At 49.9% G+C, this 17,391-nt stretch overlaps 1 protein-coding gene across 6 annotated transcripts in view; it reads right to left on the bottom strand.

The window, feature by feature from the left end:
- Nucleotides 1–17,391, bottom strand: part of SLC12A8 (solute carrier family 12 member 8) — a 135,949-nt gene that overhangs the window by 100,785 nt on the left and 17,773 nt on the right. For 5 of the 6 annotated variants that reach the window (XM_082699823.1, XM_082699820.1, XM_082699825.1 and 2 more), the window contains 3 exons: nt 10,558–10,704; nt 5,822–6,013; nt 584–815 (listed from right to left, as the gene is read on the bottom strand). In XM_082699823.1, coding sequence (XP_082555949.1) covers nt 584–815; nt 5,822–6,013; nt 10,558–10,704 — 571 coding nt within the window. Of the gene's footprint in view, nt 1–583; nt 816–5,821; nt 6,014–9,458; nt 9,512–10,557; nt 10,705–17,391 lie in introns of those variants that run through there. The other variant, XM_082699824.1, reaches the window with a different exon arrangement.

Genomic DNA, 17,391 nt, shown 5'->3' with positions numbered 1-17,391 from the left:
GATTCTTATTTTTATTTTGAAAAACATTTTTATTTTTTTCTTTTTAATTTAAGTTTAATTTAATTCTTGTTCTTATTTTATTTTGAAAAAAAAATTTGCTCTAAAACACTATAGGTAATCAACCTGTATCTGTCCCCATCTCCCACAAATGACAATTATTAACATTTGTTATACCTGCATCCTTTAAAAAAAAAGAAACAAAATATTGATGCACAAAATTAAAATCTGTTTTCTTCTCTACTTCCAGATCTATTTCCTACCACACTCCCACTGTTGGGAATTTCATCTTTATCTAGTCCAGTTCTACTTTATTCTTTGTTTGAGCTAAATACTTGGTCCTGGTTTGTTTTTGTTTTTAAACAGAAAGAAAATAAAAAGGAAGTTGGACAACGTGTTACGTGAAAACGCCTGTGTGAGGAGGGAGGCCTTTGCAGCCAGAAGGCGCCCACTCACCTGCTCTATGGATAACGCCCTCGCCATAGGTAACGCTTCCGAGCACGGAGCCTTGCAAACTCACACCTGTTAACCTCCGGAAAGCCCTGCAGAGCCCAGAAGGCCGTCTGACAGACTCCAGAAGGCTCACCTGGGTCCAGATGCGTGAAGGAGCCCACCACGAAGTCCAGCGTGGACACGGCCAGCAGGAGCAGCAGCAGCAGCTGCAGCCGGATTATCCACTTGACACCCGCTAGGTTAATGCCCAGCAAGGCCAGAAGCACCGCGACCGAAATTCCTCGCACCGCCCAGATCCTCCTGATGCTCAGCAAATCGGAGATGGACTCAGCAAAGCCGGTGATGTACATGGCACCTGCGACACACTGACAGAGCAGCCGAGTGGTCAGGAGAACAGAGCACCTGGAAGCCACAGGCCAGAGCCGCCAGGCTGGGAAGCCCCGCCCACGCTGTCAGGGCTCAGCACCTGGGAACCATCACGGGGGCTCAGTGAGCCCTTCTGGCCTGTGACTCCGGCCTTAGGCCCCATTTCTTCTCATCTAGTCTCCACCATCCCCCTGAGGAGAGTGTGAACGCCAGTCAGTGGTGACTATGGTGAGAAGATCACAGGAGGAAGGAGATGGGACCCTGGGCCAAAGAACACTTGGAACTTCTCTGAGTTATTCAAGAGCTAAACAGAGGGGTGCCTGGGTGGCTCGGTCATTAAGCGTCTGCCTTCAGCTCAGGTTGTGATCCTGGGGTCCCAGGATAGAGGGATAGAGCCCCAGGCTCCCTGCACAGTGGGGAGTCGCTTATCCCTCTGTCCCTTCCCCTTTCATGCACTTTCTCTCTCAAACGAATAAATAAAATCTTAAAAAAAAAAAAAAAAGAGAGAACAGAGAACAGAAGCTCACAGGGGGTCCCATCTCAGGGTCTTAGAAAGGCACTGAAGCAAACCCCAGTTTTTTTCTCCATTTTTTTATAGGTCATTATTATTTTTAAAAAATTACCTAAATCTTAAAATAAGAAAAAAAAAGTGGGCAGCACATCTTTTCAATGTCATCTGGAACAAAGGCTACCCAAGGACTATCTAGGTGTATGTGCTTAGTTCTACTCATTGTTTACTATGGATTAAATGTGGTAAATGTCCCAGACTTTGTGAAGTTACTGTCAGTTTACAGATTCTTTCCAGCAGAGATGCAAATAACTTCTGTCCGGTGGAACAGATAACCCGGAAGACTCAGTTTTGTTATCCGGTAAGACATTAACCACTTTTGTTCGGCAATCCGATCCTGAAACTTATTTATGAAACTGTTTAACCAGGAACTAGATAATCAATACGTAGCTTCTCAACTGCTCTTTAACATCTGACTGGCTCCTCAATTAATGAGTTAAACAAACTCTTTGGCCCATGTATATTTTATATTTGCCTGAAAGCCATGATTTTACATAATTCTCAGCCCCCTTCTCTCCATCAGGTTCACTCCTCCCGCATCCCCCCGGGCCAGCGGGTCACCATCTTCACTGTGCTCTGTCCCCATTGTTCTCTCAGGGAACAAAGTCCACTCTGGCCTCTGTCATGTTCCTCCTTCTTCATGAAGCCTTTCCTCATCCCCCTTTTCTGAATAAATATTATGCTTACTGCCAGTACCATGGGATTAATTATCTGGTTCCATAATCTATTCTTATTTCATGCATAGAAGTCTGTCCCCTATCCCAAGCCACCAAGAATGCAAAAATTGTAAAAAACAAAAATTTCTATGCTGATTGCACTTCTTCAAAGCCCCGGCATTTGCTAACCATGTTACTACAAGTGTTCAATAAATACTTTGTGATGGGCTGACTGTATGAAAAGCATTCTGGGAAGCTGGCACCATTAACTTCCAGCTCTTTTAGGTAAAGACTGGAAGGGCGATATAGTTCTCATACTGCAGAGAAGCTCACAAAGAGGCCCCATCCTTCAACGAGATCAGCTTGTTTTGCCACTAGACACGTGATCGTCTGTGTTCCCCCAGCTTACAGGAGGCATTTCTATCTATATATGGGTCTGGGGGGAAGCCCAATAAATGTCAGAGAAAGGCAGTCATCTCTGAGAAGGAGATGAGAGAGAGACATGGATGTTTTCCTGCCTTCCCCTCATGACTCAAACTTGCCTTTGACTAAATACCAAGCGTGAGCTGGAGATAACAATGCTGCTATGCCATGAGTATGTGGTCAGGTCAACAGGACCCTTGTGCTCAGGTGTATCAGAGTTGAAAAACCAAATGATAATAGTCCAGTGACGACCATCTCCTTCCCCGACGTCTCGAACATGCAGAGCTCTGGCCTCACACCCGGCCGGCCAGCCACCAACACCTCAGAGAGATGAGGGAGAAATTTGGGAGAATACAGGGCAATGAAATGATTCTGCAAGCTTTAAAAATAATGATTTTAAGGATTTTTATCTTCTAAAGTTTTGAAAAGGTTTTTATTTATTTTTTTTATTTTTTAGATTTTTATTTATTTATTTGACAGAGAGAGAGTTCACAAGCAGGCAGAGAGGCAGGCAGCGGGGGGAAAGCAGGCTCCCTCCTGAGCAGAGAGCCTGACATGGGGTTCAATCCCAGGACCCTGAGATCAAGACCTGAGCCAAAGGCAGAGGCTTAACCCACTGAGCCACCCAGGCGCCCCAAAAGTTTTTATTTTTAAGTAATCTCCACACCATACATGGGGCTCTAACCCACAACCCTGAGATCAAGAGCCATGTGCTCTACTGACTGAGCTAGCCAGGTGGCCCTATATCTAACTTGTTATGCCTGAAATAAGGGCTGTTAGCAAACTTGAACCTGTTGGAAAAATCCTTCTTACTGCCTGTTTTGGGAATAAAGTATTACTGGAACACAGCTGTGCCCAGTTTTTCATATTGTCTAAGGCTGCAACCACAATAGCAGAACGGAACAGTCGTGACAGAGCTGTAGGACTCCTAAAAACTAACGTGTTCACTATATGGCCCCTCATAGTAGGAGTTCGCTGACTCCTGTTCTAGAAAGGAATGTAACAATAATAAAAAGAATGCATTTATGCCCTGGAATGACGAGGTTAGAGGTCAGTAAGAACCACGAATAGGGACCCTCACAGAATCCCCAACCACACCCCGGAAGAAGGGTCTTGAATCAATGACCTAACCTTCTGCCTTCAGAAACTGGAGAAAGAAAAGCAAAGTAAACCCAAAGGAAGCAGGAGGAAGGAAATAATAAAAGACGTGAGCAGAAATAAATTGGAAACCAGAAAAACAATAGGAAAATCAACAAAACCAAAAATTGCTTCTTTGCAGTCAAGCTTTTAACTATTAAGCCTGACTTAAACAAGGGAGCCAAGTCTCGGATGACCAAAATCGGGAATGAAAGACACACTACCAATCTTATAGAAAGTAAAAGGATTATAAGGAATCTATGAACAATCATGTGCCAATAAATTATACAACTGAGATGAAATGGACACATTCCCAGAAAGACACAAACTTCCAAAACTGACTTAAGGAGACACAGAAATCAGAATATGCCTATGTGAGTGAAGAGATTGATTTAGTTATCAAAAACTTCCTGCCGGGCGCCTGGGTGGCTCAGCCGGTTAAGCAGGCTGACTCTTTATTTCGGCTCAGGTCTCCATCTCAGAATCAAGGGATCGAGCCCTGCTTCATCAGGCTGTCCACTCAGCGGGGCATCTGCTTGAGAGCCTCTCTCCCCCTCTCGCTCAGTCCCTCTCCTACGCTTAGGCACGAGCACACACACACACACACACACACGTGCAATACTCTCTCTCCGATAAATAAATAACTCTTCTTAAAAAAAGGAAAAGGAAAAAAGCTTTCTACAAAGCAAAGCCTGGGACCAGATGGTTTCACCACTCAATTTTATCAAACATTTAAAGAAGGATTAACACCAATCCTTTAGAAACTCTTCCCAAAAAATAGAAGAGGAGGGAACACCTCGCAACCATTCTATTGTGCCAGCTTTATCATGAGAGCAAAACGAGGCAAAGCTATCACAAGAAACTGTAGACCAATATCTCTCACTGATACATGTGGAAACTTCCTCAACAAAAGCCTAGCAAACGGAATTCAATAGTTTACAAAAAGGATTCCGCGTGGCACCGTGCCCTGATCAGAGAGCCCAGCCCGGTCAGAGACAGGCAAAGGAGAGGCGTGCTGGGGACTCTGAGCAGAGGGGCCCAGTGTTTCTGACCTGTGCGCAGAAAACACTTTCTCTGCTTCCTTCTAAGCAGCACACACACCCGAGATCCAACATCCCAGCGTCCTCCCCTCCCCTCATCCCTTCCAGCTGGCCCCTGGTCTGGGAAGCTGCTGCCACCGGCTAGCGGGTCTCCCCAGAGAGTGGGGCTGCTACCTGCTCGCCTATGAGACCACACAGACATAAAAGTCCTACAGACAAATAACCAAGGTAATAAAATAAACGGAGCATTTCTCACTCGCCTCCCAAACTAAAATGCATAAAGCTCTTCCTCTGCTAAAGGCGAGTGGTTTTTAAGAGCGTGGTGACAATCTCTCTCCCTTCTGTGCACGTCATGCGCGCGCACGCGTGCACACACGCACACACGCACACACATACACACACACACATGCCTTTATGCTGTTGAAGATGTACTTAGGCTAAAATACTTGTTCCTGTTGCTGAAAAAGAAAAGAAAGAAAACCTGCGCTTTCTTTGAGGAGACTCCTGTACTCTCACTTAAACAAATTCCTTCCTTCAAACTGCTTTTTCAACCACCCACCACCCTTTGAACCATCATAAAAGCCTTTTCTGAGCCAAGAAGTGCTCACAAAGAGCCGCTTCTTAACGCGGGAGCTGTGTGTCCTCAGGGTCAGGCCCCCAGCCCTGTGTCTCCGCGACATAAGCCCCCGCACACCTCCCTGCCCACTGGTGTTGTGAGAGCCTGAGTCCCCGCCACACCACCTCCCTGTGAGGACCTCCTCCTCAGACAGGGCGACAGGGGCTCTCAGCCTCCCCCGCAAGGCCAGCAAGCGGTCAATGAGCCCCGAGCTCCCGCTCATCGGAGAAGGGCCTGCTTCCCCAGAAAGCCCCCCTTTCAGCACCAAAGTGCCCCAGGGATGGGGCCACCCAGCCACCACCTAGGCTCTGGCCTCTGTCCTGCACTCCCTCCCTAGAACGGGCTGCAAGAATAGCCCCAGCCCACGCCCTGGCTTCCAGGGCAAATCAGGACGCCGGGAGGCACGAGAGATGGAGAGGAAGGAGCACTGGACTCTGGGTCAGGGCCCTGGATGGAGGGCTGGGCTCTCCAAGTCCTTCTCAGAGCCCCCGGCTGCCCATCTATAAAATGGGGACAACCGAGGGCCTCCTGGCACAGCTCCCCACCCCCAGCCGCCCAGGCTCACCTGTCCGAACACATAGAGCAGCCCGATAGTGCCTCCGGTCTGCCCGCCGAGGACCGAGGAGATCATGGAGTAGACACCCCCGCTGCCGACACCACAATGCTCCCCGACACCGATGCCGGACAGCACAGTGACAAGGGCCACCAGGATGACGAAGGACACCAGGAACATGCCCATGAGTACTCCCGTGTTTCCCTGCAACACAATAGCAAGGGGCAAGGGCAGGGGTTAGGACGGGGGGGCCCTCCCAGGAGCACTGACCACCTTCCCCCATGCCCCCTAAGGCTGTCTTCCTCCCCTAAGGTGGGGAGGAAGAGCTGAGCAGAGGTGAGGCACCAGGAAAAGGACAGAGGCAGTGCACAAGAGGAAGGCCTGGAAAGAATTCCAAATGAAGGGCAAGGTCCTTGCTTCAAGCTCTTCAAGGACTTGCCATCACCAGCAGGGTGCTCCTGTGGCCCCTCCTAATCCACCCCTCTCCACCCCCCAAGTTCTCATCCCCATGCCCTGGCAGAAAGGCCCATGCTTGGGCACCTGGGTGGCTCAGTGGGTTAAAGCCTCTGCCTTCGGCTCGGGTCATGATCCCAGAGTCCTGGGATTGAGCCCCACATCGGGCTCTCTGCTCAGGAGGGAGCCTGCTTCCTCCTTTCTCTCTCTCTGCCTTCTTGTGATGTCTGTCTGTCAAATAAATAAATAAAATCTTAAAAAAAAAAAAAAAAAAGGCCCATGCTCTTCCCCCGACCCCCCTGTGCAGCACGCCTTTCCTGCTCACTCCACCTTCTGGACAGCTTCACTTAAGACTCAGTGGTTAGGGGCTTCCTCCTGGGGGACGCTGTCCCTGGAACCTTCCTCCAGCTCCTACAGTACTCTTATAAGTACCCAGGTACTTAAAAGTACCACAGTACTTATCTGTGGGTCTTATAGCACTTAAAGTACTTAAAAATGGGTCTGCTTCCAAGTCCATCTTGACCTCTGGGCTGGGAGTACCAAGATAGCGGGATGTGCTTTATTCAGTTAGACTTTATTAATACATTTTCTTATTTTGCTGATTTTATATATTTCTTTTAAAGATTTTATTTACTTCCTTGACAGAGGGAGAGAGAGCACAAGTAGGTAGAGCAGCAGGCAGAGGGAGAGGGAGAAGCAGGCTCCCCGCTGAGCAGAGAGCCTAACATGGTACTTGATGCCAGGATCCTGGGATCATGACCTGAGCCAAACGCAGACATCTAGCCAACTGAGCCACCCAGGTGCCCTGATTTCATAATTTTAATGAAATTATAGAACTACTATTTTCTTCCTTTGTTCATGCTTTCAAACAGTTTGCATGTGATAATAAGATATCCTGGGTGGCGGGGGCACCTGAGTGGCTCCATGGGTTAAAGCCTCTGCCTTCGGCTCAGGTCATGATCCCAGGGTCCTAGGATGGAGCCCCACATCGGGCCCTCTGCTCAGAGGGAAGCCTGCTTCCCTTCCTCTCTCTCTGCCTGCCTCTCTGCTACCTGTGATCTCTGTATGTCCAATAAATAAAATCTTAAAAAAAAAAAAAAAAAAGATATCCTGCGTGGGCGCTCTCGGGTGGCTCAGTGGGTTAGTCGTCTGTTTTCAGCTCAGGTCATTATCTCAGGGTCCTAGGAACAAGCCCTGCATCACATCAGGCTTCCTGCTCTGTGGGGAGCCTTCTTCTCCCTCTCCCTTTGCCTCTCCCCTCAGCTTGTGTTCTCTCTCTCACTCTCAAATAAATAAATAAAATCTTAAAAAAAAAAGATATCCACTGATCTTTGACTTTTCATATCAAAACTGCCACTTTAACATCTTCGTAAGTCGTAAGTGTGCTGCCAAATTAATTTTTAGAGTTCATATAGTCTATTTGAAAATCATCTGGCATGACTTCTGACTTGAGTTTTATGCCACCTCCCTTCTGTCTTGTTTTTGCCATTTCACGTTTGCCTTTTTTTCCATGATCAAATATGGCTTTTCAGGTAAAACGAATCTCAGAGCTCACATCATGTCAGGGCAAAAGGGTGTATTGGTGTAGTAGGCAGCCTCCAAGGCAGCTCCCAGGACCCCCAGCCCCCGGCGCACGTGCCCTGTGTCATCTCCTCCCCTCGAGCTGGGGTTGAACCTGGTGACTCACTTTTAATGAACGGAACACTGCAGAAGTAAAGGGATATCACTTCTGAGATGAGGAGATAAAAAGACCGCGGCTCTCATCTTGGGTGCGCACGCTTTCTCTTGCTCTCCCTCTTTCTCTCTCTCTCTCTCTCTCTGAGATCGCTCATCCTAGGGAAGTCCGCGGCACGTGGAGAGGCAGCCCTAGGAAGAGGCCTCCTGTGACAAGGCTGGCCGGCCACCACACCGGTCATCTTCGGCTGGTAGAGCCTTCGGGTGGAATGGCGGCCCCGGCTGGCAGGCTGAGAGCATCCCTAGCAGAGATCCTGAGTCAGAGGCACCCGGCTACACTGCAGCTGGCTCCCTGGACCCCAGCAACTCTGAGATAATATAGGTTTGTGCCTTAGGCTGCTAGGTACTGGAGTCCTGCGTTCTGCCGCAATGGAAAATGTAACACGACTTAACTTGTACCTTCACTTTGGGGATGGAACAGACGCTTCTGCCCAGCCATTTCTCCAAAAAAAAAGAGCCCAGTGGGAGAGTTAAGAAGAGACCCTTAAAGACTTAAGAGTCAAAATAGAGAGAGCACTTAGGGGTGCCTGGCGGACTCAGTCCGTAGAGCATGCAACTCTTGATCTAGGGGTTGTGAGTTTGAGCTTCACGTGGGGTGCAGAGCCTACTTGAAAAAAAGAGAGAGAGAGAGAGCTTACCTTTTTCTCCTTCTATAGGAGAAACTACCCAATGTATGAAGCCAAGCCTGGGGGCCCAGCGGTCACTGGCCAGGCCTTCCTCTGCCGCAGCAGTTAGTCTGATGGGCCTCCCTCGGACACAGGATGGAGAGGTGCTGGGCATTGAGGTGGCCTTTAGGACGGGGCAAAAACAGAGGTGGATTCCAGATACCTAAATCTGGGGGCAGGACAAGGAGTCGAGCTGGAGGCATTGGGTTTTTGTAAGTAGGAGTCTCTCTAAGTTTGGGAGGAATGTAAGAGGCATGAATTCTTAGCATCCACGCTAGGGAGGCTGCTGACCCTACTCTAAGCTCTCCATGTGTTAATTTAAAAAAAAAAAAAAAAAATTCAGACCCTTTGAGGCCATGACTAAGGCTGAACCCTGAGCTAAGGATCTGTGTATGGAGTGGAGCAAGAGCTCAGGAAGGTCCGGCCTCGCCAGGCCTCCTGAGGTGCTAAGAGCCCCCTCACACCCCACAACAGTGCACCTTTACTCCCCCAGAATTTGCCCACGTGATGATTAATTTTGTGTCAACTTGGATTAGCTATGGTGACAACTGGTTTAGTCAAATAGCAGTCTAGATGTTACTGCGTTTGTTTTAAGCTATGATTAACATTTACAGTCAGTAGGCTTTAGACAAAAGAGGAGACCCTCCCTACTGCTGGTAGGCCTCCTCCAGACTGTTGAAGGTCTTAACCGCAAAGACCAAAGTTTCCCAGAGAAGAAAGAATTCTGTTGCCAGACTGTGACATAGAAATTCTGTGTTCCCAGCCTTCAGCCTCAAGCCTGCAACCTCAATGCTTACCTGAGTCTCACTTAGACTCGCCAGACCCCACAGTCATATATATATAGGATGTCCTAGATGTTTCATAGATAGATATCTCCTGTTAGTATTGGCTCTGTTTCTCTGAAGAATGCTGACTGGTACAGTCCACACCTTGAATGGCCTGCCCTGTCTTTCAACCCGGCAGTCCCGCTCACCCCTCGGAGCCTGGCAGAACCATGCCTCCCCCAGGACTCCACTTTCCTGGATCCCATAGCAACCAGACACTCGGGGCCTGTTCCACTCCTGAGGGAGTTCACGCTACCTTGAGACCTCACTTGGGTACCCGATGTGAAATGGACCCAGCAGGGAGGGCTGCTTGGCTCACCCTGGGGGAAGAACGGGGCCTTCTATTCTGCAATCCCGTTGGCACACAGTAGTCCTGGAACACAGTAGAGGCTCGATCCACGCTTCCTGACAGTCTACCCTTTTATTTCAAGCAGCCTGTTTAGTTTATGGAAGTCCCAGGGAGAAGGCCCTGTGTGCGGGGCTCAGACCCCCGCTCAGGACACGCATCTGCTTGGAAGGTCCCAAGAAGGTTCACGGAAGGTACAAAGCAGGGCCCTTTGTTCTCCGTAGGGAAGAAGCAAACTGCCTCCACCATCTCACGTGCCTCTGAGCCAGCACGGCCTTGTGCAGCCTTACCCACGAGGTCAGCGGGTCGCCAGGGGAGGTGACCATGTGGGTGAAGAAGCTGGTGCCACCAGGAGGGTACACATGAAGTGGGAGAGTGCCAAGAAAGCTGGAGAGGGTCACCAGCTGGAGGCAAAGTTGCCATCAGTCTGCTTTCTCTGATCCACCCACAGTCCCACCCATGATGTGCCCTGACTTCCGCGCTCCTATTCCTCATATCTGTGAGGTCGTATAACTTAAATCCGTGAGCCTTCGTCTGAGGCCTCGGTTCTCAGGATTCTCGCTGAAACAGCAGTGCTAGTTAGGTGGTGTGCCTGCTTCTTATCTCAAGCTCTGGGCCACCCATGCTTCGGGGTCTGTTGCCTGAGATGCGGAGTGCCCGAGAGCACAGAGCCTGCCGGGTCACGGGCCCACAAGGAACTGCAGGGTCACCAGCTTTTCCACTCACCACCAGCCAGCCAGTCCTCAGAAAGAGGACGACCCCAAATATGTTGATCATGCAGGACGTGAACACACCATCCCAGGTCCCGAACAGCACTGGCTCCCACACGAACAGCTGGCTCTTCCACCAGGGCTGGCGCTGGGCCAGCTCCCCCTGGAAACAGAGCACACAGAACTCAGCTAGCAGCACTGCAGAGGGCCAGGGAGGGACAGGGAGGGGAGTGGGAAGTGGGGGGGGCTAGCAGAGCTCAGCTTGCCGAGCTGGTCCGCCCACCTGACCGTGTAGGGCAGGCATGTACATGTACACACAGGGTCTTGGAGGCTGTTTCTGCCAAAGGGTCACTGTTCTCTCCTGACAGTGACTCCTGTATCCACATGGGCAGAGGCAAGCTGGCCAGCGTGTCAGTTCCCTTTCCTTCCCGCTGATCAGTAGACCACACCTCCTAGCCTCTTTGCAGATGGCTATGGCCAGGTGACTGAGTTCTGGCTTCTGGAAGGTAGGTGGGGGCAATTCTAGTGAGCATGGGATCCTGGACCCCAGCTCAGGCAGTGGTCATGAGCACAGGGTAAGACCTCTTTCCTCCTTTCCTTTTCACTCTTTCTTTCCTTTCTTTCTTCCTCTTTCTTTCTTTCTCTCTCCCTTTCTTTTTTCTCTCTCTTTCTCTTTGTTTCTTTGTTTCTTTCATTTTTAATTCAATTAGCCAACATGGAGTACATCATATATATAACATTCCATGATTCATTAGTTGCATGTAACATGTTCCCTGTCAGTCCTCCCATCCCAGTGCGGGAGCAGCTTCCAGAAGTCACTAACCTTCAGGTAGACTGACTTTTTATACTTTCTGCCCCTCCATCCCGAACACCCCCGTGATGAATTCTGCTATTGAGTTCCTGCTGTTTAAAACACCTGAAGCAGTGGCTGCTTTCCTGACCAGACCATTCTGTCCCAGCGACCTCCATGGCCCCTCCGTCCCACCCACCAGGACCCTAAGCTGTCCTTTGGCAGTTGTTTAGAATCAGAGGTTTATAAGTGGCTAAACACATGCCTTCCTAACATTTCCAGTTCAAAAATAACAAAGGCGATTTAACAAATGCTCAAATGGAAGCTCTTTGCTGAAGAACCTAAAACTTGCAGAGATACTCAAGTGGCTTAAGGACCACCAGTAGCAGCCGGTGTTGTGAACCCTCTTGTGTAGGCCTGGTAGTGTACGTGCACACATCGGTCACCCTCCAGTACCTCAGGCCACAGCAGCGACGGAGGACCCACCTAGCAGAGGTGGGGGGAGGCGGCAGCTAGGAAGCAGTGTGCACAGGGAGTCTAACCGAGCCTTTGGGTGATCTACAGACACACTGAGAAGGCAAAGAGATCAAGAGGATGGGAAAGAACATCTACTCAGAGTCACAGGATCCTGACTCCCGAATGGCGGAGAGCAATGGACATGTCCAGGACCTAGCACCAAAGCCTGAGGCCCACTGACCAAGGTCCGAACAAAAGGAGAGAAGCCCATCCCCTCCTCTCTCTTTGTATTATGCACTCACAGATCAAGATCTTAAATCAAAAAATCATTAGGACCATCAGTGAAGACGTCAGACCCCTTGGCATCTCCTGCCAGTCCCCGACGCCAGCCGGAGCGCCTTTCATCCGTGTGTGTTCCCGTCCCTCTGGGCTTCACAAGCCACAAATACGGGATCCCCTGACGATCAGTAAATGTGAGAACGGTGACTGGGGCTCACAGCAAGACCGTGCCGACCTATGCTTGTCCTTGAACAAATGGTACCCCAAGACCTGTTTGGTGAATCCTAACGTCCAGACTCGGGACATGGCCCAGCTTCCCGTCTCTCCTTGCGTTGTTTCCCACCACGGCTTTCTTTATTAGGAACAGCAGTGACAATGGCAGCTCTTGACAACAAGGAGTAATAATTTAGCGAACGCTTTCACCTTCCACAGCCATCTTTTCCTTTGGTCCTCCCAACACCCCTGGGAGGCAGGCAGGGAGAGGGCCCTGTGCGGAGTGGAGGAGGGAGGCCGGGAGGAGGGGCAGGACTGCCAGGAGTCCACCGCTGGGTTTGAATCCCCCACGCCTGACTAGAAAATCTGAGCTTGGCCCTGACCTCCGGTGATTTGCCCTTTGCTTTCCTATAAGTCAATTCTTTAGGTTCCCATTTCTAAAGCCCTGAACTTTGCTTCACGATACAGGTGTCAGCCCTCCCCAGAGGTCTCCCACCATGTGGTTAGAAACCGCATTCCTCTTCCATCCCAGCTTCTCCTGTCCCCCTTGAAGACTGCTTCGTGTCCGTGTCTGCTTACCCAACTGCATACGAGAAGCTTTCACTTCCAGGATCCCACTGGACTAACGCCTCAGCCTTAAAGGGGGTTCTCAAAGGAGGCAGAAACTTTAGGAGGCTCGGCACCCTGAGAATGAAAGTGTTAGTGGTCTAAAATGAGTTTGGTGGCCAGGCCATGATATCTTATCTCAGGAGGCTTAGGAGAATGTTCTTCCTTTCTTTTTTTCTTTCTTTTTTTTTTAACCAAGTGACAAGAGAATGTAACTCAGTCTTCCCCAGAGCCCATGTGCTCATCAGAGACCAGTTGGAAGAGCCTGCGTTTGACCCCAATGTTGCAACCCTGATGTTCTTCAAGAGAGACCAGCAAAAGCCCAGGTTGAGAGAGAGAGAAGAGGGAAGAAAGAAAAGCACAGAGAAAAGGAAAGCAGATGAGACAGGGACCCTAGAAGAAACTGTGAAGTAGGTAACACAGAGACACCACGGGGATCTTTCACAGGCTCCCCACACTGGTGCGCTGTACCCTGGACATCAACATGACCACAGCTCGAGTGCCCACCCTTCATGCCTCTCCTTTCCCCACATCCTGCCATGGCTCCACTGAAGTGTATCCCCACCCCTGCCCCCAGCCTGGGCTCTAGCCCCATGGCGGAGACTACTGTCCAGACAACTCAAACCAGCCACCTTGCAGAATGACTGCTTGGCCTACGGCTGGTACAATCCTGAAACCAGTCCTAATGGGAGGCTATCCCCCCACACCCAGCTCTTCTCCAGCAGTGGCTGGTGTCCTCTAGTCCGACTCAGTCTGGATATGATCTGTCTGGAAACTGTCAGATTCCCCAACGCTGCTCAGCCTCACCACCCCTCCCCCCCAGTTCAGATGCCAGTCACCAGGCCAGGCTGTTCAGCTGTGCTTCTGAGCAATTGGCTATAGATCGGAGGTTCCCGTGACACCCTCCCTGGCTTCCATTAATTGGTAGAACGTCTCTCAGAATTCAAAGAAACACTTGATTTCCTAGATTACCGCTGTGTTTCAAAAGGGTATAACCTGGGAACAGCCAGGGGAAGAGACGCCCAAAGGCGGAAAGCTTTTCGCTTCCATGCTCTCTCCAGGCCCACCATCCTCTCCAAATCTCCATGTGTCCACCAGCCTGGAAGCTCTTCAAACCTCGTTCTTTTGGGGTTTTATGGAGGCTTTATTACGTTGGCATGATTGATGAAATCATTAGTCATTGGCAACTGACTCCATCTCTAGTCCCCACGTCTCCCCTGAAAGTTCCAGCCCTCTAATCACGGTTGGTTCCTTGGCAAGGGAACCAAGACCCTTCCCTTACGTACTTTCCAAAAGCCACCTTATTGACATGAACCCAGCTGTCGGTGAGAGGAGATGGTTATGAATGACCAGATACTCTTATCACTCTTATCTCTTAGGAAATTCCAGCGGTTTTGGGAGCTTTATGCCAGGAATGGGTATTAAAGTCAAATACATATTTCTTCCTATAAATCACAATATCACAACTGGCTACTCCACAGTCCTGCTCTCTGTCTGCCCTGCCAGTGTTTCCCAATCCCCCTGTGCTCCTGCTCAGACAGGCTGAGGGCAGAGCCATGGGTCTGCCGCCCAAGCAGACATCTCCCAGGAACACAGAATATCAGCTTCTCCCCCACACTCTGGAACCTCACACTCAACTCCCTCCTTTGTGGGAGGGTAAAGAATCCCCTCCTGTCTCAGACAGGTCCTACCACAAAGGCCATGACTCACAGACTCTCCCTCTGCCCCTCTACCCAGTCCTTTCTAGCCCCGAGGGAAGGAGGGAGTAGAACAGCCGGGCTTATGACAGGTGACAACTGGACCAGCTCTGAGCTATCTTTTTTTTTCCCTTTTCTCTAGGTACTTTTTAAAAAATTTATTGTTTATTAATTATTTTTATTAACATAGAATGTATTGTTTTCCCCAGGGGTACAGGTCTGTGAATCATCAGGCTTACGCATTTCACAGCACACACCATAACACATGCCCTCCCCAATGTCCATAACCCAACCACCCTCTCCATACTCTCTCTCCTCCCAGCAACCCTCTTTTTCTTTTTTAACCCCCCAAAATAGTCTTATTATTCAGCCTCTATTACACAGGCGCAAACGGGGTGCTGTGATGGGCAACACAGACAGCGAGTGCCTCTGAGGTTACCCCACCTTTAAGTGCCAAGCTCAGGCTGGACATGAGGCTATCTCCCAGACTGGAGAAATGGATGATTTGAAGAAATTTATCATTTTCCCTGACCCATTTGCAGGAAGGTTCTCCTCTATGTCAGGGACCAAGTCTTGTCTTTCATCTCCAATTTGCCTGAGATGCTATGGGGACCCACATGGGTGGCCCCAACAGCTCCGGGCCAGAAAAAATAAAAAGCTCAGAGTTCCCAGATGTCAGGTCAGATTCAGATGGCTACAGGAAAGGTTACATTGTTTGTAGAAGCCAGCTGGGCCCCTGTGGAAGTCTGTAAGGTGTTGCCAAAGTCCAGATGAACATCTGTGGAGTGTCAGATGCCAGAGTTCTCATCCTCAGAGTGAGGCAGACAGAAACTTGTGCAGCTCAGAAATGCTCTCGACACAGAGCTTACTCGAGGCCCAGCTTAGGATGGGGCAGTTTCCACTAAGTTAGTTCATAGATTTCTCAGCAATTGCATCTGGAATCACTTATTTTTTAGAACCGAGGCATCAAAGTTTCCAAGTGACGGGGGGCACCTGCGTGGCTCAGATGGTTAAGCGTCTGCCTTCGGCTCAGGTCATGATCTCTGGCTCCTGGCTCAGCAGGGAGTCTGCATCTCCCTCTACCGCTCTGCCTGCTCGTGCTCTCTCTCTCTCCCACAAATGAATGAATAAAATCTTTAAAAATATTTTTTTTTCTTTTCCAAGTGACAGTGTTTCATTTGTGAGAAACTTCTGAGACTTTCAGCTTCCTTCCAGACTTCAAAGATGCGAGGAATGCCCAGCCTCAACCCTTTCTCAATGGGTCTTGCCCACCACACTTTCATTTTGCTCTTGGTAGAGGCAGATATGAAGTTGACCGCCATCTGGGTAAGGCCGGGAAGCTTCGGGCTCTTCTTGGTGTCTCCACCCAGTTGGCAAAGTGAGACAACCACATAGGATACCATGTGGTTAGTCTTGGTTTAAAGACTCTGCGGGTAGAGGATAAGAGGACTGTGATTCCTAAGTGGGAGGACAGTAGGTACCGGCAGGGTAAAATGAACAAGCACGTGGGCCTCTGTGGTCCCCAGCCCTGAATTACAGTTTTAACCATTTCAAATGCTAGGGATTCACTTAGCTTGAGAGATTGTGACATGGGCCACAGGGGCCACAGAAGGGAAATGCACAATTTTCAGGAGAAGAGAACTTTGTTCCTGACATGGTCCTCTTTGATGGCAAAAAGCGAAAAGAGCAGCACCACCTCTAGACTGTCTTGATTCACAGTAGAAAACCAGGAGCAGGTTTATGGGGCACCTGGCTGGCTCAGGGGGTTAAGGCCTTTGCCTTCGGCTCAGGCCATCATCCCAGGGTCCTCGGATCAAGCTCCAAGAGTAGGACTCTCTGCTCAGTGAGGAGTCTGCTTCCCCTCTCTCTGCCTGCCTCTCTGCCTGCTTGTGATCTATGTCTGTGAAATAAATAAATAAAATCTTAAAAAAAAAAAAGAAAAAGAAAAAAAAACCAGGAGCAGGTTTAGAAAAAAAGAAATTCTCTTCTTGAAACTGAAGTTCCATAAAAGCACAGATTTCTTCTCTGTGGGGACTGGCTTTTTTCACTTGCGAGACGGGCACTAGCTGGCCCACAGTCTGGGGGAGACAATTTCCTTAAGGTGGGCGGAGCTGGGAGGCAGATTGAAGATGAACCACGTGCTTCAAGAGATCTGGGCAGAGCGGCAGTCCCTCCCACACTCCAGATTCCTGAGGGTGAGCCAGGTAATCTGTCCTCCTGGAAGAGACTTGGGAAGGGCTTGTCTTTCCCATGAGTCTGGGACCACACGCCTTGTGGAGCAGGTGTGAGCGTGGCCAGGCTCTGGGAAGCTGGATCCGGCTAGGGAGGGGCAATCCCACGGCTCACCAGACAGGCTGGAGGGGCTCCCAGCCTGGGACACTGGGTACTGATCTGTAGCCACAGGATCAGGCCCGTCCAAGCTGCAGGGGGTGGTACTCTAGGTAAAAGATGCTCTGTCGGCGGCTTTGTCCCCAGAGAAGAGAAACTGCCACTGATTTGGAGGCGTGTCACTATCATTTCTCAGAATCACATCTTCACTCTGTCTCAAGGGGCTCAATCCCTGGGGGCTCCTGGCCTGGCTCAGAGCGATAGAGAAGTGTTCTTCCTCCACGCTGCCCATGTCTCCTTGGAAATAGAGGAAAAGAACATCTGGGAATTCCACTCAGTCTTCATAGCTCTAGGCAGCCAAACAGCTATCTTCCTTATCTCTTCCTTGGTAAGTGACTCAGGTGACAGCCTAGTTCCTCCCCACCACCTGAGATAGCAAGCTGCTCTGGCTGGGTTGGGCCAAGGTGTGTCGTGCTGGCCA

The sequence above is a fragment of the Mustela nivalis genome (genome assembly GCF_964662115.1).
Source record: "Mustela nivalis genome assembly, chromosome: 1".
Classification (NCBI taxonomy): domain Eukaryota; kingdom Metazoa; phylum Chordata; class Mammalia; order Carnivora; family Mustelidae; genus Mustela; species Mustela nivalis.
Note: the sequence above shows the minus strand (reverse complement) of the source record. Positions and strands in the feature narration are given on the sequence as shown.